General features: G+C 33.5%; 4 protein-coding genes across 9 annotated transcripts; 2 read left to right on the top strand and 2 right to left on the bottom strand.

Annotated features, from left to right (window-relative positions):
• The first annotated feature begins 2,533 nt into the window (after nucleotides 1-2,533).
• Nucleotides 2,534-5,080, top strand: LOC8264686 (cytochrome P450 CYP736A12). The gene is made up of 2 exons (XM_002514564.4): nucleotides 2,534-3,306; nucleotides 4,054-5,080. Exons 1-2 carry the CDS (start codon nucleotides 2,593-2,595, stop codon nucleotides 4,873-4,875), a joined length of 1,536 nt encoding a protein of 511 aa, XP_002514610.1. The 5' UTR covers nucleotides 2,534-2,592; the 3' UTR covers nucleotides 4,876-5,080.
• Nucleotides 5,081-7,488: 2,408 nt separating this feature from the next.
• Nucleotides 7,489-10,110, bottom strand: LOC8264685 (isoaspartyl peptidase/L-asparaginase 1). Its single transcript, XM_002514563.4, has 4 exons — nucleotides 9,786-10,110; nucleotides 8,992-9,225; nucleotides 8,325-8,411; nucleotides 7,489-8,192 (listed from the first exon to the last, which is right to left on the bottom strand). Exons 1-4 carry the CDS (start codon nucleotides 9,945-9,947, stop codon nucleotides 7,710-7,712), a joined length of 966 nt encoding a protein of 321 aa, XP_002514609.1. The 5' UTR covers nucleotides 9,948-10,110; the 3' UTR covers nucleotides 7,489-7,709.
• Nucleotides 10,111-11,141: 1,031 nt separating this feature from the next.
• Nucleotides 11,142-22,733, bottom strand: LOC8264684 (uncharacterized ATP-dependent helicase YprA). 6 transcript variants are annotated; one of them, XR_007215503.1, is made up of 28 exons: nucleotides 22,472-22,730; nucleotides 21,674-22,357; nucleotides 21,377-21,485; nucleotides 21,168-21,265; nucleotides 20,634-20,792; nucleotides 19,514-19,582; nucleotides 19,190-19,312; nucleotides 18,939-19,088; nucleotides 18,654-18,785; nucleotides 18,474-18,553; nucleotides 18,244-18,338; nucleotides 18,035-18,102; nucleotides 17,332-17,418; nucleotides 17,192-17,235; nucleotides 16,800-16,907; nucleotides 16,578-16,653; nucleotides 15,232-15,368; nucleotides 14,975-15,134; nucleotides 14,688-14,867; nucleotides 14,424-14,540; nucleotides 14,154-14,309; nucleotides 13,080-13,247; nucleotides 12,839-12,948; nucleotides 12,479-12,602; nucleotides 12,032-12,127; nucleotides 11,855-11,917; nucleotides 11,630-11,760; nucleotides 11,142-11,437 (listed from the first exon to the last, which is right to left on the bottom strand). XR_007215503.1 is itself a non-coding variant. In XM_015716558.3 (28 exons), exons 1-27 carry the CDS (start codon nucleotides 22,628-22,630, stop codon nucleotides 11,683-11,685), a joined length of 3,630 nt encoding a protein of 1,209 aa, XP_015572044.2. In that variant the 5' UTR covers nucleotides 22,631-22,730; the 3' UTR covers nucleotides 11,142-11,437; nucleotides 11,664-11,682. The 6 variants fall into 6 exon arrangements, 5 of the variants coding, with proteins under 5 accessions (XP_015572044.2, XP_015572045.2, XP_015572043.2 ...); XM_015716558.3 differs by having other exon boundaries at nucleotides 11,664-11,760; XM_015716559.3 differs by having other exon boundaries at nucleotides 11,142-11,425; nucleotides 11,664-11,760.
• A 1,804-nt stretch (nucleotides 22,734-24,537) lies between these two features.
• Nucleotides 24,538-25,309, top strand: LOC8264683 (dirigent protein 22). The gene has a single exon (XM_002514561.4). The coding sequence runs from the start codon at nucleotides 24,606-24,608 to the stop codon at nucleotides 25,134-25,136; it is 531 nt and encodes a 176-aa protein (XP_002514607.1). The 5' UTR covers nucleotides 24,538-24,605; the 3' UTR covers nucleotides 25,137-25,309.
• The last annotated feature ends 727 nt before the right edge of the window (nucleotides 25,310-26,036 follow it).

Raw genomic sequence — 26,036 nt, 5'->3', positions numbered from 1 at the left:
TCGAACATGTTTCGAACATCGAAATTTTTCAAAAATTCTTCAGACACATTTTATAAAAAATACTTTTAATTACTTTTTATATTCCGATTCATTTTCAAAAAGAAATTAAAAAAAATTCTATTTAATTAGATTTCCTATTTGAGAAAGATTTCTATTATTTTTTCTATTTATCTTGTTTTCTATTTATAGATGATTCTTAACTCTTTTCTATTATATAATTTTTTATTATATAAATATTCTTAATTTTCAGGTGTTTTATATTTAAAAATTTCTCTCTCTCTCTCTATATATATATATATATATATATATATATATATATATATAACATTTCTATAATATCTTATTTTCTAATTTTTTAGAAAATCTCATATTGTTATATCACGTCGTGTCGTCTTTCTTGTTTCTATTTCTGTGTAATTTAGAATATTACTAAATTGACACAACTGTTACATGCGTGTGAGAATAAAATCTCAACAGTAGATGAAATCTCCTTCTATTTAGATACGCTCCACGTCAACAACATATGTTCGTAGATTGTCCACAAAAGAAAGCCATATTCGCAGTGAGTGGACGACCTTGTTAGCTGCTCGTTTCCACGTTATACTAGTATGAAGCATTAAATACATTTGTCTATAATTTGTGACCATAAAAACTTAGAGAGAAAGTTAAAAGGATAAATGGAACAAGAAGAAAAAGAAATGAGGAAACTTGGAAAATATAATGGAATGCCAGGATTGAAAGTTTGACGTTTCAAATGTGACGGCTGCTGTGAGATTGTGGGGAATCTTTTGACTTGCTTCTGCTGTCCTGATCATTGACTTGCATCGGCTACAAGCCAGTCGTGTCTGGAATCTGAATTCCAGGCTAACACCTTAACCCAACCGAAGCTTGCTTGACTGACATCATAATCCTTACTTGACCGCTTTGGTTGACTCATCAATCTCTGATTATAGGACCAAACATGGCAGCTTCTCACTTTTCTAGAAATGCCACCTTACATTATTCCTGGCTGCAGATCACTGATCAAACAACCCTTTTCTTTAATTCTCCGTATGTTTCGAATTATTATATGCTGACTATGTAATAATCTATGAACATTTTTGTAAGGTATATCGGTTTACTGCTTATCGATGAACCTTTTGAGTTTGAGCCCTTCATGATACATGTTCAATATTTACAAGCAATGAATTTGGCTTTGGTCAGATTTTCCATGATTTTTAAATCAGTTTTAAAACTGTGAAATTGGCTGTTGTGCCAGGACTGTATTGAGTGATTAGTTCTAGTTTTTTCTTTTCTTCAAATGAAACTGATTATAATTGATTATTCTGCTAGAGGTGTGAGACCGCCATCTATCCCAAGTCACAACTGATGTCGCTCAAGTCTTAACCCCTGTAGCACGTTATACAATTTGTTGCTGCACGTAAATGGGTAGGATGGTTATTTTTAATGCTAAAATTCTACCTGCTCTTGTCTTGGTCCTATCATCTTTCTTTCTTTCTTTCTTTTGTCTTTTTAGGAAACGAGTTATTTAGTTAAAGAAATCTCACTTTCCTCCAAGACAAGATGCTAAAATATTCAGTTTACTTTTGTTTTATTGTACATTACAACACTATTAATAATATATTTGCAGATTGTGTACATAAATATAGTTGACAGTGAGCCTATATGCTAAGTGTGCGACACAACTTTGTGTTTTCTTTTCTTTTCCTCTCCCTAATACTCTACACCAATTAAGGAATTTTGAGACAAAAGAACAGATAAATGTCTTCATTTTATTCTCACAAACATAATTAACTACCTAATATTCATTTTATCTTATTTAAGTTCTAAATAATTTTAAAACAGATCAATTAAACTCCATTTAAACTATTAATTAATCATTATGCTTAAAAAATTCCTAGAAATAAATTAGACTAAGATTTAGAGTTAATATGCATAAAATATGAGAACATAACTTTATCTCTATTCTTTTCCCGCAGAGCATGAAATCTAAACACCTCTCCGGCTAACTTTTTTCCAAATTAATTTCTCTCATTTTAGGTTCTTCAATGGCAGTTTCACTTTTCCAAAATCCCTCGTCAATTACCAAAATTAAAATTTTAAAAGTCATTTCTTTCTCTTTACCATTCTAGTCTTTTGCCAGCGAATTAGCATTTATTATTGATTTTTTCTAATCACTAGAGAATGGCAATTCCTACCTGCTTGATGATGCTTGGATCATCAGTAATAATACTTGTACTCTTTTGTCAAATTTTGAAGTCAAACTTCACAGAAGACAACTGCTTGGGATAATTTCTACCTGTAGTGGTGGCGTATATAAATATGCAGTAGAAGAGATTAAATAATAAAACAATATCTATACTAGAGATAGAGACAGCGGTTGTGAGTAGTACATACATTTATAATAACTTGGAGGAATTTAATTTCTTTTTCCAACTTGTACTCCTGTCTCCGTCTCTCCATCTTTTCTATTGAATGCATATTACTGGTCCATCCCAATACAATGTACATCTGTAACTATAAATACACCCTTCTTCTCCCATCCTCTTTCAAACCCAAAAACGGAAAGAAAATCCAAAAGGGAAAAAAAGAATGTCTACTGCAACATTAGCTATTCTCTTGTTTATTCTTCCTTGTCTTTTGCCGTTAATTTACATTCTTTCCACTATTCTACGGTGTCCAAAGCCAAGAAAACACCATAGGAATGACCTTAAACCGTTACCCCCAGGTCCTCGTCCTCTACCTATCATCGGTAACCTTCACTTACTAGGCCTACTCCCACATCAAAGCCTTTATCATTTAGCCAAAGAACATGGTCAAATCATGTTCTTGAAATTAGGCTTCGTTGACACTGTTGTAGTATCATCAGCTCAAGCTGCAGAGCTATTCTTGAAAACACATGATGCTGCTTTTGCTAACCGACCAAAAGTGTTGGTTTCTCATTACTTATCATATGGTTCTAGAGGCATGATTTTTGATGATTATGGTCCTTATTGGAGAAATGTAAGAAAAGTTTGTACGCTGCAGCTTCTTAGTTCATCAAAAATTGAGTCTTTTGCACCTCTGAGAAAAGAAGAGCTTGAATTGATGGTAGCCACCATAAAGCAAGCAGCTGAGAGGAAAGAAATGGTTGATGTTAGTGCTAGACTTGGTGACTTCAGCGAGAACTTGATTTGCAGGATGATATTTGGGCAACGTAGCAATGATGAGTTCGATTTAAGGCCACTTATCAAGGAGTCTTTGGAGCTGATTGGAGCTATTAATATTGCAGATTACGTTCCTTACATTGGTGTACTTGATCTTCAGGTATATACTTCTATTTATTCCCTCTATTTCTTGTACACTTCTCTTTTTGGTTCTACAAGGGGAAAGCTTCGTAGAACTTGAGTTTTTGGCTAAATTTGAGCCTGTTGCTTTTCATTTTTATGCAATTGACTTTCAGGTCTGAGTCCAAAAGTTCTGGATTAATGCAAAAAAGTGCTTTTTAACTATTTCATTTTTTATTTCTACAAAAAAATTCATTTTATATTTATTATAAAAAGACTATAAACTTTTTATTTATTTATTTTTAAAAAACAGCACTACTTTATGAGTTTTAACACAACCATATATTTAAAATTCAAATTCAAAAATTTAATTAACTACAAAAAAATTTTATCATCTGATCCATTCAATTTTAAATAAAAATTAATATAAAAAAAAGGGTTTCGACTGCAAAGAAAAAAAGCCTAGCTTTATCAAGCTAAACGATGAAAATATTTAATAGGAAAGGAAGAATATATGTACTACTAATGTTATTAAGCTTTTGACAACTCAGGTGTAGTCAGACAAACACGCAAGTTTGACGTATTTTTGCAAGAGCAACATATTGTTCAGTTCTTTTTTTTTTTTTTTATAAACATCAAATAATGTTTAATATGAGGGATTAATATTATCTATAAGGAGTATTAACCCCCAATTTCTTATGCATATTAATGCATACGCTCGATTACTGAATTGTTAATTTAATTATGCATAGTTTGATGAACTTAACAGTATAAATGTGATGTACAGGGATTGACACGACGAATGAGGGCATATAGAAAAGGCATGGACAAAGTGTTAGAAAAGATTATTGACAGTCATGAAAAAGATGGTCGTTGGAAAACAAAGGAGCAGAAGGATTTCATAGATGTGATGCTTTCAGTTATGAACAGATCATCACCTATGATACCTCCCAACGATCCTCAATCATACGTGATTGATCGAACATGTATCAAGGCTATCATACAGGACATAATCGTAGGTGGATTTGAGACATCCACTTCTTCAATTGAATGGACATTTTCAGAACTCTTAAGGCATCCGAGAGTTATGAAATGTCTACAGAAGGAGTTGGAGACTGTTGTTGGGTTGGATAGAATGGTAGAAGAGAGAGATTTGCCTAATCTAACTTACTTAGATATGATAGTTAAAGAAAGTTTAAGGCTATATCCAACATTACCCTTGATTCCAAGGAAGTGTGTGGAGGATATCACTGTGAATGGCTATCATATACCAAGTAATTCAAGAATTCTTGTGAATGCATGGGCGATCGGACGGGATACTAATGTATGGTCAGATAATGCATTAGAGTTTTACCCAGAAAGATTCAAGGATGAATGTGTAGATCTTCGCGGCCTCCATTTCCAGCTGATTCCATTTGGTTCAGGCCGCAGAAGCTGCCCAGGAATGAGCTTGGGATTAAGGAACATACGACTTGTCATTGCTCAGCTAGCACATTGCTTTAACTGGGACCTCCCTTCTGGTGACTTGGACATGACTGAGAAGTATGGCCTCACATTGCCTAGAGCTAATCATTTTTCTGCACTGCCCACTTATAGATTACATGTTTAATGATGCTTGTTACAACATGTACTTCAAAAGCTTAGAATTTCTATTAGCCAGTAAAAATTCTCATATTTCATACTTTTGCTGAAAATTAAAAGTGAAAAGAATATTTATATTGTATAATTTACCCATAGAAGAAAAAGATAAGAGTGGTGCGGAATTGTATATGATATTAAAATAGTTATAAATAATAAAGTTACTTTGCCACATATATTGATATGCTCTACTTCTAAATTTTAATATAGTCGATAATATTTTTATTATACGTATGTAGTCTTAGTTAAAATATAGACGTACAATTGGTAATATTTTCTATTATATGTATGTAATTTTAGTTAAAACAGAGACACAACTGTCATCAATTAATGAATTTAACCAATATTGGACCTGTGTTACAAAAAGTAGTAATTTCATATTCTTCCTATTTTATTGTATTATATTTTTCTAGAGACCACAGCTGTTAAGAGATTATTCGTAATATTTTTAATTGTTATGGAAATTAACTAATGCACCATGGGTAGAGCTTGACTCCACACTTGGACCGCTGACCGCTCATGCCCAACGAACGGGTTAAGTTCCAAAATTTATATCAGCTGAATAAGACTATACACCAAAAAATACATAGCTAGAACATCTTCAAACCAGCTGTTTGACCAAGCTTTTTTTCCTTTTCTAGCGCCCGCTAATCTTAAAAATTATATATATATATATATATCTTTAAAAAGTGTTTTAGTTATATTTTTATTAATTTATATAAATATAATTAATATACTAATTATTAAAATTATTAGAAAATTATATGTTATATGATTTATATGTTGTCAATTATTAATTTATTGAATTATTACAATATGGGATAATTACTATTTACCCTCCGTATGTTTTATATTATATTAGTTACTTTCTAACATTTAAAAAATTATATCTATTATTTTGTTGTTTTACAATTTTATACTAAAAATTCTTTCCGTCGGAATTTTCGTTACACAAACGTTGATCAATTATTATAAAATTATATGTTATATGATATATGTTATTAATTATTATTTTATATATTTTGATTAGTTTATTTTATACATATATATACTTTTTAAAAAGGAATAAAAGAAATTCAATTTAACTTTTTATGAGCTATTTATAATTAAAACAATATTAACGTAGGAGTAGTTTATAATACCTTGGAGAAATTTGATTTCTTTTTCCAACGTTGTACTCCTGTCTCTTGTCTCTCCATAATTGCATGTTACTAGTCCATTCCCTGTACTTATCCACAATTATAGATATCCCTTCCTCCTATCCTCTCTTGGACAACAAAAAGCAAAGAAAACAAGCACAACAACCAAAAGAAAAGAAAGAGAAAATGTCGACTGCAACATTAGCTATGCTGATCTTCGTTATTCTTGTTTGTGTTTTGCCATTCATTTACATTCTTTCCACAATTCAATGGTGTCCAAAGCCAAGAAAACACCATAGAGATGACTTTAAAGCACTACCTACCAGTCATCGGTTTCCTTCACTTAATAGGCCTACTCCCACATCAAAACCTTTACCATTTAGCCAAAGACTATGGTCAAATCATGTTCTTGAAATTAGGCTCTAATTCGCTGACACCATTGTAGTATCATCAGCTCAAGCTGCAGAGCTATTCTTGAAAAAACACGATGCTGCTTTCGCTAACCAACCGAAAGTGTCGGTTTCCTATTACTTTTCTTATGGTTCTAGAGGCATGACTTTTGATGACTATGGTCCTTATTGGAGAAATGTTAGAAAAGTTTGTGCACTGCAGCTTCTTAGTTCACAAAAATCGAGTCTTTTGAGCCTTTGAGAAAATAAGAGCTTGAATTGATGGTAGCCAGCCACCATAAAGAAAGCAGCTGAGAGGAAAGAAATATGGCATCACATTTCCGAGAGCTACTCATTTTTCTGCACTGCCAACTTATGGATTCAATGTTTTATGATGCCTGTTACAATACCATGAAAGGTTAATCATGTGCTACAAAAGCTTACTATTTCTATTAACCAGTAAAAGATTCTCATGTTTCATATGCTTGCTGGAGAAAGTGAAAAGAATAATTCATATTGTACAATTTACCTACAGGAGAAAAATTTGAGCGGTGTGGAATTGTATTACATTATTTGTATACCTACAAGGTATCTGTTTAAGTATCAATAAAACATGGATCTGGATGAAATAAGATAATGCTAGTAAATAGAAGTTCAACTGTCTTGTTGGTTATGTATTCAAGAGGAAGCGGGGAAGTTTGGATCAGAATTCTATATGAAATCAGCTAGCTCTTTTCTTGCAGGTATTAGCTAGCAGAAGTACGGGATAAACTCTGATGGCATAGCAGACTAGGCTGTCTGCCAGGACTTCTGCAGGCAGCCCTATGCAGAAGATGGCATATCAGATGCATTCCTGATTTCAATATGAATTTGAACTATATCTGTTTTTGCTAATCCATATTTAAGTCCTGTTAGATGAATATAAGTTGCTGTCCAAGCAAGCAGGCAGTAAATGCTTTTATAATTCATTGAACACATTCTAAAATGAATTTTATGTAGCAGTATGTTTATATAATCTACGAAATATCTAGATCTTGCAATTACTTACGCTGGTTCTTAGTGCAATAAGATATTAATATAAATTTTTAGCAGTTACCATAGCAGCAGATGCACAATTAAGCTGGCAATTCTCAAGCATTACAAGAGTACATAATCTGAAAGGCGGAATGCAATTTTCTACATAGAATACATAGTACTCAACGCAATTCATTACAAATTTTTAGCAAAGTTCCATATTTTGATAATCAATTTAAGCAATTGAAGTTTACCAATATCAGTCAATCTTGCACAGGAGGCCATATTGCAATTTCTGAATAACCATCTTCAGTAGCACAAGCACGGAACATCCCAGTTGTATTAAACGGCATGGTGACTTCTCCTGTGGCAGACACAGCAACCAATCCAACTGTTGCTCTTGGAACGCACTGCTCAACAACATAAGCTGCTGCTTCCATGAGAGAGAGACCTTTATACTCCATCAGAGCAGCCACATCCCTAGCAACAGTACCTCGTATTATAAATTCTCCTTTGCCTGTAGCAGAAACTGCACAGAGATTATTGGCGTATGTTCCTGCACCTATTATAGGTGTGTCCCCAATCCTACCCACCATTTTATTTACCAATCCACCAGTGGAAGTTGCAGAAGCTAAGTTCCCATTCGTATCAACAGCCACACACCCAACAGTTCCAATTTGGCTGTCTCCATCAGCGTTTGGATTTTGGGTTTCCTCATTTTTCTGAATGGGTTGTGTGTAATCAATCTGTTGATGTAGCAAAGCTTACATGTTTAAAAGATTAAAAAAGAAGTTAAAAGCTCAAAATATACCAATTCAAAATCAGTTTGGGCACATTCAGACACTAAATACAAGGGAAATCTCCACCAACGAACAAACCTGGACTCTATTGGCTTCTTTCGCCTGCTTTAGCCTCTCGACATTTTCTGGGGTTACAAATTGACTTGAATCAACTGTCTCAACACCCTGATAACCAAAAGAGACAACGAGATGTGAAAAATAGCACAACAGGTTACAATATCTAGTAACAATCATATAAATTGCATAAAAATAACTTTAACTAGACAAACCCGTTCTCTATAGGAGTCACAGATGTTTAGCAGCATCATAAATTAGAAAGTGGTAGTTTACAGAATAAAAGATAGAAGAACAAACTCTGCCTACAACAATCTGTCACTTGCAGTTTGCCTAAAGAGAAGAAAGAATGGACATTAATTGGGTAGCATTTAAGTTAGCAACACTGATCAGAGAAAACTGAGAGAAGCTTTATATTCTTTAATGTACTTAGAAATTATATTGCTAATCACAGAATCTAAAGATTTCCTTCAGGTCCTATAATGATATTATCAACACAATGTTCAAACCAAACCAAGAAGAAAAAAGGGCATTTAAAATTAAGGTACTGCATTGACTTGGCTTCTAGGATATAAGACGGACCAAAGACAAGTAATAAAGTTGATGCAGGCAAAAGCAAACTTGAGATAAGAACGTCACTTTTTTCTCAGGCATAAATATACTGCATAAGCAGAGTAAAATAATCACTCACTTGTTCCCTTGCAAAAGCCTCCGCTCCATCAAATGCAAGATATATATGAGGCGTCTTCTCCATGACCAATCGTGCTAATGATATTGCATTGACAACAGTTGTGAGACCAGAAACAGCTCCACATTTTTTTGTTTTGCCATCCATAATACAAGCCTCCATCTCGACTGTGCCTTCAGTGGTTAGCACAGATCCTTTACCAGCATTAAAGTTGGGGTGGTTTTCTAGTTCACGGACCTACACAGAGAAGATTATTTACAAATTATTCAAAGGTGGAGAGGAATCAAGAACCTCAAAGTAATCATCCAATTCAAAATATCCCATGATTTTCACGATTCACCACTTCAGTGAGCATTTTCAAAAGAAAGAAGCTTTCTTTGCATTCAAAACTCTCATTATCTTACTGAACATCATAAAAGCATTTAACAGAATAAAGGAAAATTTTCCTCTTGACTGATTGCATCTGATGAAATATTACTAAAATAATCACAATTGTTAGTTCCAATGATAGGTGGCTTTGTGAAGATGTGTACAATTTTATGTGATCATGAAGATGTTAAGCAGTTTTCCTACAAAAACATTCATTTCCTTTACTTGTTGCAAAAATGATGGGCTCATTAACATGTGAAGACTAAACAAAATACAGTGAGAATAGAAATCCTAATTAGTTAAGAGTCCAAGTCCGTCATCACCATCACCTTTGTGGAAGTAGTCTAAAATACGAAACTTAACACATAAAGATGTCAACTTTAGCATTTTGTGGTGACTGATGAGTGTACGGACATGACATGACATACCACTAGTTCGACTACATCAAGGGGGTGTTTTTGAGCTTGGAGAGCGGCCACACCGATCTCGAGGCAGTGGCGGAGTGCAGCCTCTCGAGGGAGGCGGCGTTCCGGTGGCAGATTAAGTGGTATATCGCCGGCGCCACCGTGCAGTGCTATTGCCCACCCCATTTTTCCTGTCTCTCTTTTATGTTTTCTAACAACCGCCAGTTACAGCAAGATCACTGGAGAAACTTGAGACTGGTTCCCCTGCTTTCATACGGGAACATATATAACAAACACTGGCTGGTGAACTGCTCTCTGTCTTTCTATTTATTTATTTATTTTTATTGCTAATTTTTGAAATTTCTTTTTATATTGAGCATCTAACAGAAAATGTAAGAAAAGCCTTTTAAAATCAAATGACAAAGTAGCTGTAATAATTGGGATTGTTGTATCATGGAACTTGGCACATCAAATTTCTATTGACACGTGCGAACTTCATTTGAAAAATATATTTTTATTCTATGATTTTTAATTTTGAGCTGAAAACACAATTTTTTTGATAAAATATAATTTTTTGTTTCAATAAAATAAATAAATATTTTTTCCGTTATCAAAATAATCATATGTGACTAAATAAGATTTATTTATCGTAAATTAAAAAAAATAATATTCTTTTAAGAAGTAATAAAATTTAAACTCAAGCTTTCTCTATCTAACATTCACTAATTAAAAAAGGATAACGATTTATACTAATTAAAACTTATTATGCAAAATTATTTTATCAAACTTATTTTGCAGATTTTAGTAACAAGAACTTATGTGAATGACGTTGAATCAATTCCTTTGTACAATTACATCAATTCTAAATAAATTATGTATATAATTTAATCAATAAAAGTATTCATTTCAGGCTCTTAAAAATAAAAGTCATAAATTATGACTATTTTTACTGTGTAGCTCACAATGCAATGAGCCATGAATAACCATATAAACAAATTGAGGAAAATTTACAAATCTCTAACTACTTCAATGACTTTTCTTTTGTTAGTTAAGCTTAAAGCGCATAAGCCTGGATTAATACGACAAAAAAGCATCAGCTCCATTCTCTTGTTTGGATTTGATATGATTCTATACATATTTATTGTTAGACAAATTGGTATGATTCGATAACAAGTTGCATATGATATCTCTGTGGATTACATTTACATATACTATAGCAAATTATACATTTTCCAGGCCAGATATAGATTCTTTTTTCTTTTCTTTACTTGTCTAGATTTTGGATATTATGCATTTTTTGCTATTTAAGTTTCCTTAATCCCGAGAAAAAATTTACAATCATCCACTAATTTATTCTCATGGGTTTTCATAAGCATAATATAATATACAACTAATAACCATAACATAATAATTAATAGATAATACCACATTAATGACATAATAAACTGAATTTACTTGAAACTTTCTCCATTAACATAACATTATTTTTGGTTTGAGGAATAAGAAGCCTTTGTATCAGTATTATGGTTGGGATGATAATACTTAACCAACTTGACCTATGATCTCGACATTCCAACCTCCCCTCCCACTTTCCTCGTGAATGGAAACTTGCTTTCCTTACAAGTCTTTTGGGGTCTTTCAAGGATCTGCAATACAGTTTTGGAGTACGAAGAAAACTGATTCAACAACCAATTAGAAATTTAAGCCTCGACACATTTATCAGCACTATTCACCAACTTCAGCTACATACACTAATTAGAACTTATTGCTTAAATGTATTATACCTAAATAATAATAACATGAATGAAAGTAGCACATACAACATCCAATCCATGAAGAAATGATAAAAGAAACTACACTAAATTTACCATCTTGAAAGAAAGGAATAACATCCATTCTTACTTCTTGATCAATTAGAGGATTATTGGCATTGCCCTATAGGGTTCTGGGAAGAGTCGTGGATTTCTTTGAAGTAAGACTCCTCTGCATCCATAACACCCTGAAAAACAAATAGATTAATTGTCATTGAAAATGAAAACACAGAAAAGATATGAGAGTTCTCTAAGTCTTTCACGTTTTTCTCGCAAATTCACCTTAATGATCATAATGGCTGCATTTTTGTGTAACACCTCATTGTACTCATGACAAGCCATACTCTGCAACATGAATAACAATTAACAGTCCTCTCCCTAAATAACATAAAACACCCAAAGGAAAAAAAAAAAAAAAAAGAAGAAGAAGAAGAAAAGAAAACGAGCTGCAAGGCGGACTTGAACACAGTGTGGGCAACCAGTAATTCCAGAGCAGTGACAAGATGTGAGAAGTTCCAAAGCAGCATTCAGGAGCTCTGTGAAATAGGGTTGAATCTATCGCACAAAAAAGTATCTCAAATTAGGACCCTAGAAGAAAAGGCAACTATGATCTCTGTTAGTTGGTAAGTAACAAGGAAAATCTCGATCTAAGAAATTGACTATGAATTATAGATAATTTAGAGTGAAAAGACCGCTAGCACAAGGATATTCAACAGATGCTTCAAAGCCAAACTTATAGCAATCTCAAATCAGTGCATATAGAGAATCCGGAGCTCAGGCTTTCTCAAAATTGGCATGTATATCAAATTTTTGAAACTTCGTTCAAAAGCTTTGCATTCTTTAGGCATACCACTGAAATTTAACTTATCAGAGACATTCCAGGGTTTCTAGTTTCATGTCAGTCACCTGCACTGCGACACCAGTCCCACCAGGATGCTGATCATATACTAGAATCCTTTCAGGGAAAAAGCGGGTATCATGAGGATTTGGACACTCTGGAGCCAAGTCAGAATAATTGCAAAATACATACCTGAATACAAAAGCATCAGAAATCAGTCAAGACCAGAGCCACTTTAAAGCAGACAGAATTGGTATAACTAACACCTTCATGCAAGTAAAGAATAGGATATTTCAGCAGTTAAATCCTCAATTCCACATTTACATTGCCCGAGTAAGTTCTATTTCGTATATTGTTTTCACATTAGTAGGCCACTAATGTCAGAAACTAGAGCTTCATATTTAAAATGATGGACCTAGAAGACTTACAACGGCACTACTTTAAGAATAGCATGAGATGCAGCATGCAGACCCTCGCGGAATGGAAAATATTTCTGTACCGAGATTTTAACTGATTGAGGAACTTGAATCCATACTGCCTGTATGCAAAAATACATATAGAACAGATAATTAAATGAATTTATAAATTATACATGGATCATTAGAAACAATTATGCCATGTAAGGATTGTTAAAAGTAAGAAATGAACCTGCAACACCGGTAAATGTACCTGTGACTCATATGAGTATTTAGGCAGTGAAAGATCACATTTATCCAAGATTCTTTTAGTCCCCCTCTCTATGCGATAGAAGCCAAACCAAATAGTTGTTACTTTGCAATAATTTGCTTGAGCTGTCGTTTTTAAGGACTGGTTTTTGGAGACCCTCGCTGAATAGGCCTAAATAAATGCAGTGCAAACAGTTTGTCGGCCACATACTTCATTCTACAATATAAGTCATGTTAAGATTGCCAAGTATAGATGTAATATGCTTAAAACGCCCTTAAGCACATATAGCAATATTTTCAAGTCCTAAGTTATGTTAGAAAGGCACTCATAACATTACAACATGCTAACCCCATAAGTGGGAAACTATTCCTATTACATCTCGCAAACTTTAATTCGTTTCAGAAGCTGAAAGCAAAATTCTTTTGTGTGCTTCTTAATTGGTTCCTATTAAGTTTATTTCCATTTCACCAAAGCAAAGTTGAATATAAAAGTGGGAGTGCAACAAGTGCTTTTCCAATTTCAGTGACGAAAATCGGCAGCACAGGAAGACTATAGGTAATCTCAATAACCCCTACATCTAATTTTTCCAGCCAGAAAAATATGGTGGCTAAATAAATGATTGTCCCCGGTCAATATTGGATCAAACAATAGGGGGCCGTAGCACTGACCTCTTTTTTTATTGACTCACCATGGCTTTTTTTCTTCTTTTTTTTTCCTTTGGAAGACGGATCAAAGAAGAGTGGGGAACCTCTCGCTGGTTTTTAGAATTCGACAAAAGTAGGCATTTCAAAATAAAATCTACTTGTACATTTGGCCAAGTCATGAATTATCCCTGCTGTCCCTAAGACTCTCCATCCCAGTTTAAAGATTATCTTGATTGCAAGGAAAACCACATTGCCCACACTTCAGGATACAACACCCTAAAAAGCTTTTGTAGACCTTGCAAACTATGCTTTAGGCCAAAGCATCTAAAGAGCAGTTTGGGCAAAAGTAACCACTTGAATACAACCTCCTAGTCACAAATTTGCTTGTAATGGAAAAAGCTGAAAAAGAACAGAAGTACAAAGCCTGACTTACTATACCACCACCAAGGACATGAATATCTGTATAATCACGAGTTTTTGTGTAATATTGCAAATCAGCTCTACGGCACAAAGCAATCTTTTCTGATATAATCAATTCCTCAACCAGATAGGTCTTCCCTTGGTGCATATAGACTGCGCCTTCATATACCTAAAGCAAACATAAAAAGAAAGGTGCGGTTGAGTGAACTAAGGAAATAAGCTTGCACAACTATAGGTGAAAAGATTCTCATATACCATATAAAGGAAACTACAACTTTGCGACCTGAAAAAAAGCCTTGCTTTCCTCTATCTCTTCAAGGACTTCGTTCTGTTTAACATCTATAACCCTGTATCTTACAGCCTCTATTGCTCGAATACAGATTCCATGTGAAGGCGATTTCTTTAAATCATTTTTATAAAAAAAAAAAAAGAAACAAAAGATTAAAAAATTAAGAAAAAGGAAGCGTTTACATGGATAAAATTCACAGATTACATTTGTTATAAGTAGCAGATTATTGTCCCTGATAAGTCCAAATAAATAACATACCTCATGCCCAATATAGCTCCATATTCTAGCAGAAGAACCACATGAGAGATCATAACTCAGGTATCCCTTACTTTTAAGGGACATTAATGACTTGCTCAAACCAGAGCCAAAATATTTTTCATCATGAGGCAAATTCAGTGGATGCTCAAGAGCAGCACAGACCAGATGCTGTTCAAGCACCTAGAAAGAGTAAGAAATCAAAATAAATGAACACGAAATTGCCAATTTACTGGGTCCCTAATGAAACTAATTCTAAGGAAACTGCTGCACCATGGAAAGCTTGAAACCTTTTCGTTTTGAGCATCAACATGACAACATTCAATTGGGTTATTGAAGAGCTTCTTGGGATGTTTCATAAAATATTGATCGAGTGGTCCTTCAAATGCAACATACACAGCAAGAGATGGCTTCTCTCTTCTTCCAGACCTTCCAGCTTGTTGCCACAGGCTGGATGGAGAAAGTAAAAAATAAATAATCTCCCAGTTAAATGAACTGGAAAAATTATTAAATTTTACAGATAAAAGCATAGGAGATCACACCCTACCTAGAAATACTACCAGGGAAACCTAAATGCAAGGTTGCATCAATATGGCCAACATCTATGCCCAACTCAAGGGCATTTGTTGCAGCAATTCCACAGAGTGTTCCACTGAAGAATTCTCTCTCTATTTTCCTCCGTTCCTGCATTATCGTCCCGTAAATTCATTTTCTAGGAAAAGTTAAACATATGACCATTAAATGTGTTAACAGCAAAGAAGGCAAACAATCAAAACAGAGAATGGCAACTGAGACATGAATGTTCCAGTGTCTGAAATATACAGGTTGTATTGGTGTATTGTTGACAATTCTTTCAATCTTTCAAAAATCATAGTTCATCGAGGTTTAATGCAGGTATTTAAACAAGGCATTAAAATAATGTGATTGCAGAAGGCAACTTCAAATCAGCAAATGAAGTTGGTGAAACACTTAACCGCTCTTGCTTTTGACCATTCATTGCTGAAATGAAAGCCTCATCAAGGAGAAACCCAGAATTCAAAGAAAATAAATTTCATCTCCTCAAATTACAAGTTAGTATTTGTGAAGTGTAGAAGTATGAGGTCATGGATTAAACATCATTTTCAAATCTCATCCAAAAGAAATCAAATATTCTTTGCAAAAAAGTTGCTCGTGTTGATACATCCTTTTTAATTATAACTCATAATGACCAAACATAGATTTCAGGAACTTCTCATGAAGTTTGATGTTTTGCTCAGGAGCTCATTTTCTGAAGGCAACATTTAACACTGCCATTAAGTCTAGTTTTAATAGTAATTGTCTTGGAAAAGGACTATGAGATCTGCAAGTTTGAAGAAAGAAAAATGCGAGAGAAAAAGAAGTAACTTAAAATGAAAATATTGTAACTGTAAATAGTTAGAGCTACGAGGGGCTCAATAGTCATAGAAGGTATTGCCCTCCATGCCTTTTTATTGGTAACTGTTATAGATATGAATGACATAAATTCAATAGTGGCAACAAAAATTTCAAATAATAGTGAGGAGAAGGAGGAGACTTAAAATTTTAAAGACAGAAAATTGTAAAACATTAATTGGGGTCATTAATGAGTAGATGGCGTCACTTTTAAGTTCCTACTACTCAAGTAATTAAATAAAAAATTATCAATAAACACCGTGGTGAAACTTGGACTTCTTTCAGGAGGATGGAAATTCCACCAAATATTGTTTTGACTGCTAAGAAAAAGAAAATTGTTTCCAATTTAAGTAGCCTTTTTGCTGTGCACATAAAACATAATTATGAGCCCCAATTTAAATTGCCAAGGAATACCAGCAATCATCCAACATTGCAGCCATAATAACAATCTTAGTGGCCATAAAATGAAACAACCCTACTGACCTCAGGAGCATAACCACCACGATAAGCACATATTAAATTTACAAGATGAGGGGCTGTCTTCTGAAGAATCTCCCTCCTATAATAGTCATAGAAACTACATTTTATTTCAAAATCTGATGTAAAATAAAAACAACAAAAAAGCAAACCCAACAGGATATATATATCAGAACAGGTAGATGCTTTAAGATCGAACTAAAAACTCATGAAATCAATGTGACATACGTATAGGACAAAACAAGCTCGGTCAGTTTGCGTGATTTGCAAAAAGCTATGCAACGAAGTCCATGCTGAATCATTTCTGCAAAGAGGTATGAAACTTCTGAAATTGGGCTGGGAAAAGAAACAAAGCATTAGGTATTGTAATTCAATTCCACATTCTTGAAAATTATCTATAGAATTCTTTCTCAACATCTGACACATTGTCTGCTTTAACTAATCTAAAGATCAGCAGCATCTGCATGGAGCTAAATCTTAATTAATGCAACATAATGCAGTTCACCATCATCTAATATTTTAGCTCATAGCTGAAAAAGGTTTCTAGTCATCTGCGACATCATGTCAACAATGGGAAGGAAACTATTACAATATTTCACGTGTATAAATACAGCTGTCACCTTGTTTTCTTATTTGCAGAGCCATTTCCATCTTCATTTGACACCTGTAATCCAGCAGTATTAGCGAGTAGTACATAAACGCCATCCACTTAAGCAATTCTTTTGTACTTATCGAAAAAAGAAAGTAGCAATGCACATACAATAGGATTCCAGAGAGCAAAAAGCTTTTTTGTAGAAGGACTTCCATCGATATTAATGAGATCCAATGTTGAAAGATTTGCAAGTTCCTGAACATCAGAACAGTTATGGCCCAATCAACAAATAAAATTATAAAAAAGACCTGGAGAAATAAAACTCCTTCGAATTTGAAAATCCTGGAGTGAAGACTACATGCATAAGTAGAAAAATTTATTAGCAATTTCTCATTAAGGGTACACACCATTGCAGTACTTCAAGCAGAGGCAGCATTAGGCTGGCCCACAAAGGAAATTCAATCTCATGAGAAAAGCCACATATGATCAAGAATAAAGGTCAGGTTGATATAACTAAATGCCCACAAAGCAAACCAAACAATAGTTTCCTTCCATTTCAAGATTATTGTATAAATAAGGGTCAGGTTGATATAAGCAAGCTGGAATGAACTAACGGTAAAACACCATGGAACCGAAAGACACTTACAATACCTAAACCACAAAGAATGAGTTTTATAGGTTTCCTATATTACAAACATGGTCATCAGCACATGACTATGAAGAGCTTCTTTCATAGAAAAAAATGGAAAGGACAAAATCAAAAGGAATGGAAACAAATAAAATAATCAAAAGTTAAACAGCAATACATCAAAAGCAGGAAACCACAATGAAATATTGATCTCTAAAGTGTGATACCAGTATCTTATCTCACCATACAATGCTCATGAGGATTGGCAGAAGTTGCAGTTGAGAAAATGAATGAAGGATCACTGCCATACACTGCATTCAGAATCAGAATATGCCTTGTTTAATGATAAAATTACATATTTCCAATGTCCAAGGAGAAGGAATGAATGATGTGGCAGGAAAAGAGAAAGGGAGCTGCTTCTATCTTTTCTAACCGCATGAGGAAATTTGTACCATGAGAACAGATACGGCGGAGTCTTCTCAATATAAGAGCAGTGTGGCAGCCAAATGCTCCTTTATAATAATGAGCTTCATCAATCACCACAAACCTAATGTAAAAGTCTAACCTCTCAGTAAGTCACAACATCACTAATAGTAAAAGGAACTGAATTAAAATCAAACCCCAAAAGAAGTAAGAGTATCCGAAATTAGCAATTAAACTATAAATAACAGTCCGATGTTACCTTAGATTTGATAAAATTCGACTGAATTGTCTATGAAATGGTAAGATTGACATGTGTAACATATCTGGATTTGTGATCAGCTGCTCGCCAAAGTGTGAAAATTTTAAGCACATAACTGGGCGAGTTGTAATTCAAAGAAAATTGTCACATTTAAGACAGCTAAAAAACCTACTAAAGTACCAGTCTAGCATTATCACGTAGCCATGGCCTTTCTGTCTGAGAAGTATCACCATCATATATGCCGATATTTATGCTAGTATCAAATTCTTTTGCCATAGCTAATAACGCCCTTAGTTGATCTTGAGCTAAGGCCTGCACATATCAATAATCTATATCATCTAAATAATGCCAAACAAATATAAGAAATCAAGAGAATGCAGTCGGATTTCAGGACCATAGAGCCCAGAGCACATAAAAGCTAAAATTAAAAAAATATATTAAAAGAAAAAAACTGCTTCACCATACCTTGGTTGGAAACAAGTATAAAGCACATGATGACAAGTTCTGGGACAATACTTCCAGAACTGGCACATTATAGCAAAGGGACTTCCCACTAGATGTCATTGTTGACACCACAACATTCTTCCCGGCAAGGGAGGCCATGATAGACTTTGCCTATAAATAGTTAAAAAAGAAAATTAATAACATATTGATATCGATAGACTTCCCTGAAGCAGAAAAAAACAGTACCTAGTGGCTATATAAAAAAACCATACCTGGTGGCTATATAATTTAGTAATCCCCATGCATTTCAGTGCCAACTTTGTGTTATCTGAGAGTTCATGTGGTATTTCTGCGTAAATGGCTTTTCTAGCATCTATGTCTTCAACATGCACCATCTGCACCAAACATATCGGAGATTGTAGCCTAAACATGACAATCTAATGAAGATCTTACAATATCATGTCACATATTGTTCTACTTATGCCTTAAATTTTATCATGTAAGAGCAACATTTTAGTAAGGCCATCACATCCCCGAAAGATCTGGTACATGTTCCTGTTTCTAGACTTGAAACCTATAACCAAATGCAGTATTACATGTCCATTTGATCCAAGGCCCTCTCTGAGATGTTGAACCATTTCCACTGGCACCAAGTGATTTGTTTCCTGGTTTGACAAGAATTTGTCAGATCAATGCAGAAGTAGTATATTTCAGTTGAAAGGACAAAAAGATAAACCGGTTTATAAAGACCATTATTATTTGGGTAAGGGTAGAAAACTACCCATGGTTTTGCACTTTTACACTCAATGAACATATGTTTTTTCTATATCAAAAGAGTACCACATGTTTCATTTATTTAGCACTTTTTAAGGTACACACCATTTTTTCTTGTTTTTTATATTATAAATATTATTAAAACATAATATTTTGATAAAAAAACAAATATGCTTTAAGTAATTCAGTATCCAACTACACTTTGTCATAACAGTAAATAATTAAAACATTAATTTTTTTAATTTTGAAACAAATTTAAAAGATGATTGTTTAAGTAAAATTCTGATATATTTATGGACGTCATGATGCATTGTTAGATATCACATTATTTATAATTATTTTAGTGAGGATTCATGTTAACAATGAATCACATTAGTTAATTTGGCACTAGAAGAACTATTACAAAAAAACCAGGGTCCTCCTTTAATACCAAAAGATACTTTTGTCCTTCAAGTGTAAAAACATCAAATCATCAGGTAGTTTTTTGAACTGTACCCTTATTATTTTGTTCGAGTGTCAATAAGAACTCCGATAAGATTTTGCATGGATCAATAACAAACAAATTTGAGGTAGCCGTAAAAAATACTAGCACCTAATAGTATTAGGAAGAAAAATCTTAGCATTCTAATTATCACTAATAGCACAATGACAAACTATAAGTTCCTGGTACCATATCAATCACAAAAAAAAAAGAGCAACAGGAAATGAAATTCATTATCTTATCTCTGACGAGTTAATACCTATAAAAGCCAAAAGTCTCTAAATTAAGTTATCAATTTAGGATTCAACTCTAAAAATATCAAATGAGTTTAGCAACCAGTTAATTATAATATAGTTTCCATCTCATTTTGAGCATTGTATGGACCAAATATATGCATATTAGACAAACGCACAAGAATATACAAGGATCACTTGATAGGTATATACACTGATATAACCTACATGGCAATGTGTTCGGAATGAATAAGGGCGCGAAATAGAGGACAGTCTTCCACTTTCTCGTTTTGCTTCATTTCCCTTTTCAGAAGCACCACCTCCCTTCACAAAGTTGAGCAAATCTTCCAAGGAAAAGAGCATTGCAATTGCATTTCCACTTTTACTCTGCGACATAAAAGTATCAATCTCTAATTAAATGTTCATGCATCTCCTAGTAGTTCTCGACAAGAATTCCCTGATTCCGTTGTTGTAATTTATAAGGTAAATGACCTCTATAATGCTAAGAAGCTTCAGTATAAACAGTTTTTTCAATGTAAAGTATAGAAAATAATTTTCAGTGCAAAAACAAAAAGAGAGTCATGATAAGGTGTGATGTAGAGCATGAGCAACCATTACAACCATAGAAATGAAACCTATAGCTGAAATGGATTTTCCTGTCATGAGAATAAGAACAGGGAGAAAACAGAGGTGTGCCCCATGCGCATGTATGTGTAAAGTTATGTCTCAGTACAAGAACAGGTCAGAATCAAACAAGCATACCATCAGAAGTCTAGCAGCTTCCCATAGGTGAGATTTAAAGGAACTTTCGCGTTTTCTCATCGTGGTAAATATCTTGGATAAAGACATGGCTTTCTGACCTGCAAAATGGAATATCCAACTCAAGGCATTTGTTTGAAAACTGATAAAAGTTAACTATAGAGATGGGATTTTAAGGAAAAGAAAAAAAGCATATAAATTGTCAGTTATACCATTTCCAGGTATTACAAATTCATCTCTGTCTTCTAATTCAGAATTGATGATGACAAGAGCATCAGCAGAATTCACAAACTCCGTACTATTATTAGCGAATGACACTACCTAACATAGAGAAAATGCATATGCTTAATTAAACCATGACTGCAATACAAAAAGAAAATTTAATTAAAAAAAGAAAAAAGAGAAGCAGCTTAGAATTGGGAGATAAACTTATTTAATAACAAAGCCTGTTTGGAGAAAATTGCAAGCTCCGTTGATGATTAAAAAGTTAAAAATCTTGAAAGAATTACCTTAGGACAAAGAACAGAAATATGCTCAATATCCTCAAAGCCAGCGTTGAAACCAAATCTACCAAGCTGCTTTAGTACCTCCTTCAAATGAGCCGAGGTAATTTCCTCCTTGTGCATTTGCAGATAAGCAGACAAAATATTCAAGAAAGCAAATGCCTGCATAATTCTTTTCAACCACTCCGGACACAAGCACAAAACCTCAGCTTCCCCATTGTCTCCACTATTAGCTACCAGCACACAAATTCCAGAATGTGAACTTGTCAAGCAATTCAAAGATTCCAAAACCTCAACAAACTTTTCACAGTTAGAATCGTCAAGTATATTCTTGTTAGAAGACTGAAATACGCTCCATAAAAACGCATACTGTCCTCCTCCATCATCTTCATAACGGTACTTAAAAACCCTTTTCCTTTTATGTCCTTGAGAATTAGTACTATCCGGCTCGTAATTGGGTGGTGTACTCAAATTGCTTGATTCTTTTAAAAAAGATGAGAACTCTTGCATCATATCTGAATAAACTGAATCCGCATAGCTAGAATTTGAGGTTTGCTTAGGTAAGTTCGTCGAAAAATCAGGATTTGGAGCCTTAGGTCGTTCCTTCTTTATAAATGGAATCAATACTAAGAATTCACCAGGCTCGACAGTAAGTGCGGTAATGTGACTCTGCACGCTTAATTTAACTCCCTATACAAATCATTTTAATTCTAAGTGAAAGAGAAATTAAATAAATTAATCTAAACTTAAAAAAAAAAAAAAAAAAAACAAGAACAGTTATAGAGAGAGAGAGGGAAGAATTGCCTTGAAGAAGAGATGGAAATTGGGAGAGGAAGAGGCGGTAGGGAATACGGTAGTCAAGAGAAGCTTGAGGTCGCTAATGGTTCTGTTCGTGGCGATAGATACGGTTGTTGATTCACCAGACAGCGTACGGACTTCGATTTCCCTCTTCTCCGCATCCATTTTCTCGTTGAGTCTAGTATTTGTCGTTGTCGCTCTGCCTCCTTCAGTCCTTCTTATAGGGCTTTGGCTTTGGCGCGGAAATCGTAATCTCTCCGCCTCACGTGATTGGCTGTGTTCTTTTGCTTAATTACTAAAGCACTCTTGAGGTTTACCTCTATGTTCAATTTGGTCTTTGTTGTTTTAGAATTACCACCTGTTATTATTCTTACATCACACTATCATTGGTGGAAAGCCCATAAGTATGAATTGACCTGAAATCATGGAGGATGGATCAGGCCATACTGGGCTCTGTCGAATCTCAGGCTCTATTCATTTAAGCTCAGGCCCATATATAACTTATTAAACTTTTTATACATATTACATAAATGTATAAAATTAATTGTATATTATAATATTTATATTGATTAATGAATAATATCTTGATAATTACTTAATAAAAATAATCTATAAAGGAAAGTATACGCTAATTTGAAATTGATAAAACAAAATTTATAAAATTAAAAAAATATATAAGATATAATTTATAACTCGAATAAAATTTCATTAAATAAACTGGACAGAATTAAATATTATATATATTATAAAACTTAATTAATATATAAATTAGTTTTTATATTTTCCTCATTAAAACCGATTTAAACTTTTATATTAACTACTATCTTTTCAATGCGAAATTAAGTCAAAAGAACAAATTGGTAATTGAATTACAATATGGGTTAAGAAATATTTGGCCATTTGATTTGAGTTCAAAATTCATATCAAAATCAGAAAACAAAAACGGAATGTCCAAGTCTAAAGTACTTAAAGCTCGGTATAAAAAGGGATGTCCAAATCTAACATATTTAAACGAGCTTTAGCTAGGAATGTGAATAAATAAACATGGGTTACAACATAAAAGAAAATATAGACTAATTAAATTGCAACTAAAATTAAGATTTCAAAATTTAAATATAATTAAATTTCAAGTTGGAGCATGTACTCGTAGTTGGTTGAACAAAATTATATTTGGCCATGCCAACGGCCAAGCTTATTCATTTCATTATTTTTTCCAAGACGTTTCTTACTGCTGAACTAACATTCACTTGCATTTAATTTGAAATATTTTGGCTCTTTCGTCTGTAATTTCTCTGTTCCTATTGCTCCTTTTAACACACATACAAGTCAGGATCGTTGTAAAATGATGTCATTTTCAAACTGGTTCGTGATGCATAAATTTGGAAGAAGAATCAGCTCCAACTCATCCAAACTGATGGCCTTAGTAGCTTTGCCATTTTTGTTCCGAGAATTGATTATCAAGAAAACTACTGACCAATTGATTATCATGTATGCACCAGCACATGTATATTGAATTCTTGAATGTGCTTTATAATATTCAAGAGTTTCGTTATTGTCTCCAGAAACTATGCTTTCTTCTGCCCCCCTTTTAGGACCTTAATAGCCTGATGTTACATTTTAACATCTTTTTTTTGTCAAGATCAGGTGAGCTAATTACAATTCTGAAACTGGACCTTGTAATGTTACACTTAATTTCCATCCCCAGACCCAATATGAAACCTTGACAAAAAGAGCATATCAGAAGAAGCATCCTCTCCAAAATAAAAGTCTTGAAAAAACCTTAGTCAACAATTTTCTCTTCTCCATCTTCAAAAGAAAGACTTAGAAATCTCTCCCTTTGTTTTTTCTTCTTTTCTATCAGTATTATTCTAACCTTGAACCTTCCATTACGTTCTAAATCTTCAACATAATGAACATTCTACCATTGGAAACATGACAAGTGGAATATCAGTTGCCACCACAATTTGGCAACGTACTGAAGGGAAGTAAAAGTGTCTTTCCTTGCTGTGAAAATGGAGCAGAGATTGGGTCAACCAAGAACCAAAAATCTCTTCTATATATAACACAATACTTCCCTCTCTGATAAACCTGCACTGGTAAAAAAGCAAAACTCTTTTGTACTTCTTTCTAGCATTACCCCATGGCGCTAGAAACCAAACTTGTGCTCCTCTTTGCATTTCTTTTGTTTTCTGTTAGCCATACAGAGGCCTTAAAGTCCAAGATCACCCGTGTGCAATTCTACATGCATGATATTGTTGGTGGCCCGAATCCAACTGCTGTTCCGGTCGCAGGCAGGACCAACTTCACGAGCCAAGACCCAATTGCAGCTTCCTTCGGGTCCATTTTCGTGATTGACAATCCACTCACGGTCTCGCCCGACCCGAATTCTACGGTGGTAGGTCGTGCGCAAGGGATATATGCCATGTCGTCCCAACAAAAAGAGTTCAGTCTCCTCATGACACTGACATATGGGTTCATTACTGGACCATACAATGGTAGCACATTTAGCGTAGTTGGCCGCAATCCGGTAATGAGCGAGGTGAGGGAGATGCCGGTAGTAGGTGGCACCGGAATATTCCGGCTAGCCCGTGGGTACTGCATGGCAAGGACCCACTCAATGGATCAAATGGATGCAATTATAGGATACAATGTGACTTTGTTACATTACTGAACTAAGAGACATGTATGCAATTTCATGTCACAATAGTTACCATTCAGTTTTCTTATATGGGTTTCTTTTACTCAATTAATAAGACTCCAATGCTATTTAGTAGTAGTTTGAGTTGAGATTTGTGTAATAAAGAATTTAACTTTTGCACGGAATTGATCTTTCTTTTCTTTCAATTTGAAGTAAGGAAGCCAAAGAAAAATGATGTTAATGATGAAATTGCATAAATTGAAGGACATTTTATTAGCTTTGTTATAAATTTGAACTCAAACTCATAATTAAATTTGAATTTATAACTCAAATTCAAGTTCAAACTCAAATTTGAATTTACTGAATGTGTAGGTATAATTTTTTCAATTAAAAATATATTATTCATAAAAATAAAATATATTATTAATTCAATAGTAAAAGAAATAATAACAAAAAAAATCGAAAGTAAACATCAATTAAAAATATATAAAAAAATACTAAAAATAATAACAATAGTCATAAATTAAAATATAATAAATTTCTCAGTTTATAATATTTTCATCCTCAATATGATAAGATTCAAATGTCTTTAATAAAAATTTCTATCAATTTTTAGTTATATATTCACTTATATTAAACTAAACCGTTCATTCTAACAATTAATGTATACATTCTGACAAATATATATATTATATGTTTTACTTAATTTTTTAAATTAAATATTTATAATAAGGATAATTTTAAAAATAAATATAAAAATAAAAATTATAAAAGAGATATTATCAAACAACAAATAAATTAACAATTTGTTCAGGCCGAATTTATCAGTCATGTTTATATAGATCTTTCATTTTTGGAAATTTAGGACTATACCTCATAGAATTATTTAATGATAAAATTAAGTTTGACGCATTTAGATTTTTAATTTTATTT

This window comes from Ricinus communis, chromosome 4, assembly GCF_019578655.1.
Source record: "Ricinus communis isolate WT05 ecotype wild-type chromosome 4, ASM1957865v1, whole genome shotgun sequence".
Lineage (NCBI taxonomy): Eukaryota > Viridiplantae > Streptophyta > Magnoliopsida > Malpighiales > Euphorbiaceae > Ricinus > Ricinus communis.
Note: the sequence above shows the minus strand (reverse complement) of the source record. Positions and strands in the feature narration are given on the sequence as shown.

Bases quoted from the DNA above. Each gene is read 5' to 3' on its own strand.
- LOC8264686 (XM_002514564.4), top strand. From the start codon at position 2,593: ATGTCTACTGCAACATTAGCTATTCTCTTGTTTATTCTTCCTTGTCTT. The intron at 3,307-4,053 runs GTATATACTTCT...TGTGATGTACAG, and splicing joins TTGGTGTACTTGATCTTCAG to GGATTGACACGACGAATGAG.
- LOC8264685 (XM_002514563.4), bottom strand. From the start codon at position 9,947: ATGGGGTGGGCAATAGCACTGCACGGTGGCGCCGGCGATATACCACTT. The intron at 8,412-8,991 runs GTGAGTGATTAT...TTTGGTTATCAG, and splicing joins AGGCTTTTGCAAGGGAACAA to GGTGTTGAGACAGTTGATTC. The intron at 8,193-8,324 runs GTTTGTTCGTTG...CTACATCAACAG, and splicing joins AAGAAGCCAATAGAGTCCAG to ATTGATTACACACAACCCAT.
- LOC8264684 (XM_015716556.3), bottom strand. From the start codon at position 22,630: ATGGATGCGGAGAAGAGGGAAATCGAAGTCCGTACGCTGTCTGGTGAA. The intron at 19,313-19,513 runs GTAATACTGCAT...TGTTTGGTGCAG, and splicing joins GCCTTGGATCAAATGGACAT to ATGGTGCATGTTGAAGACAT. The intron at 19,089-19,189 runs GTATGGTTTTTT...AACTATTTATAG, and splicing joins CTAAATTATATAGCCACCAG to GCAAAGTCTATCATGGCCTC.
- LOC8264683 (XM_002514561.4), top strand. From the start codon at position 24,606: ATGGCGCTAGAAACCAAACTTGTGCTCCTCTTTGCATTTCTTTTGTTT.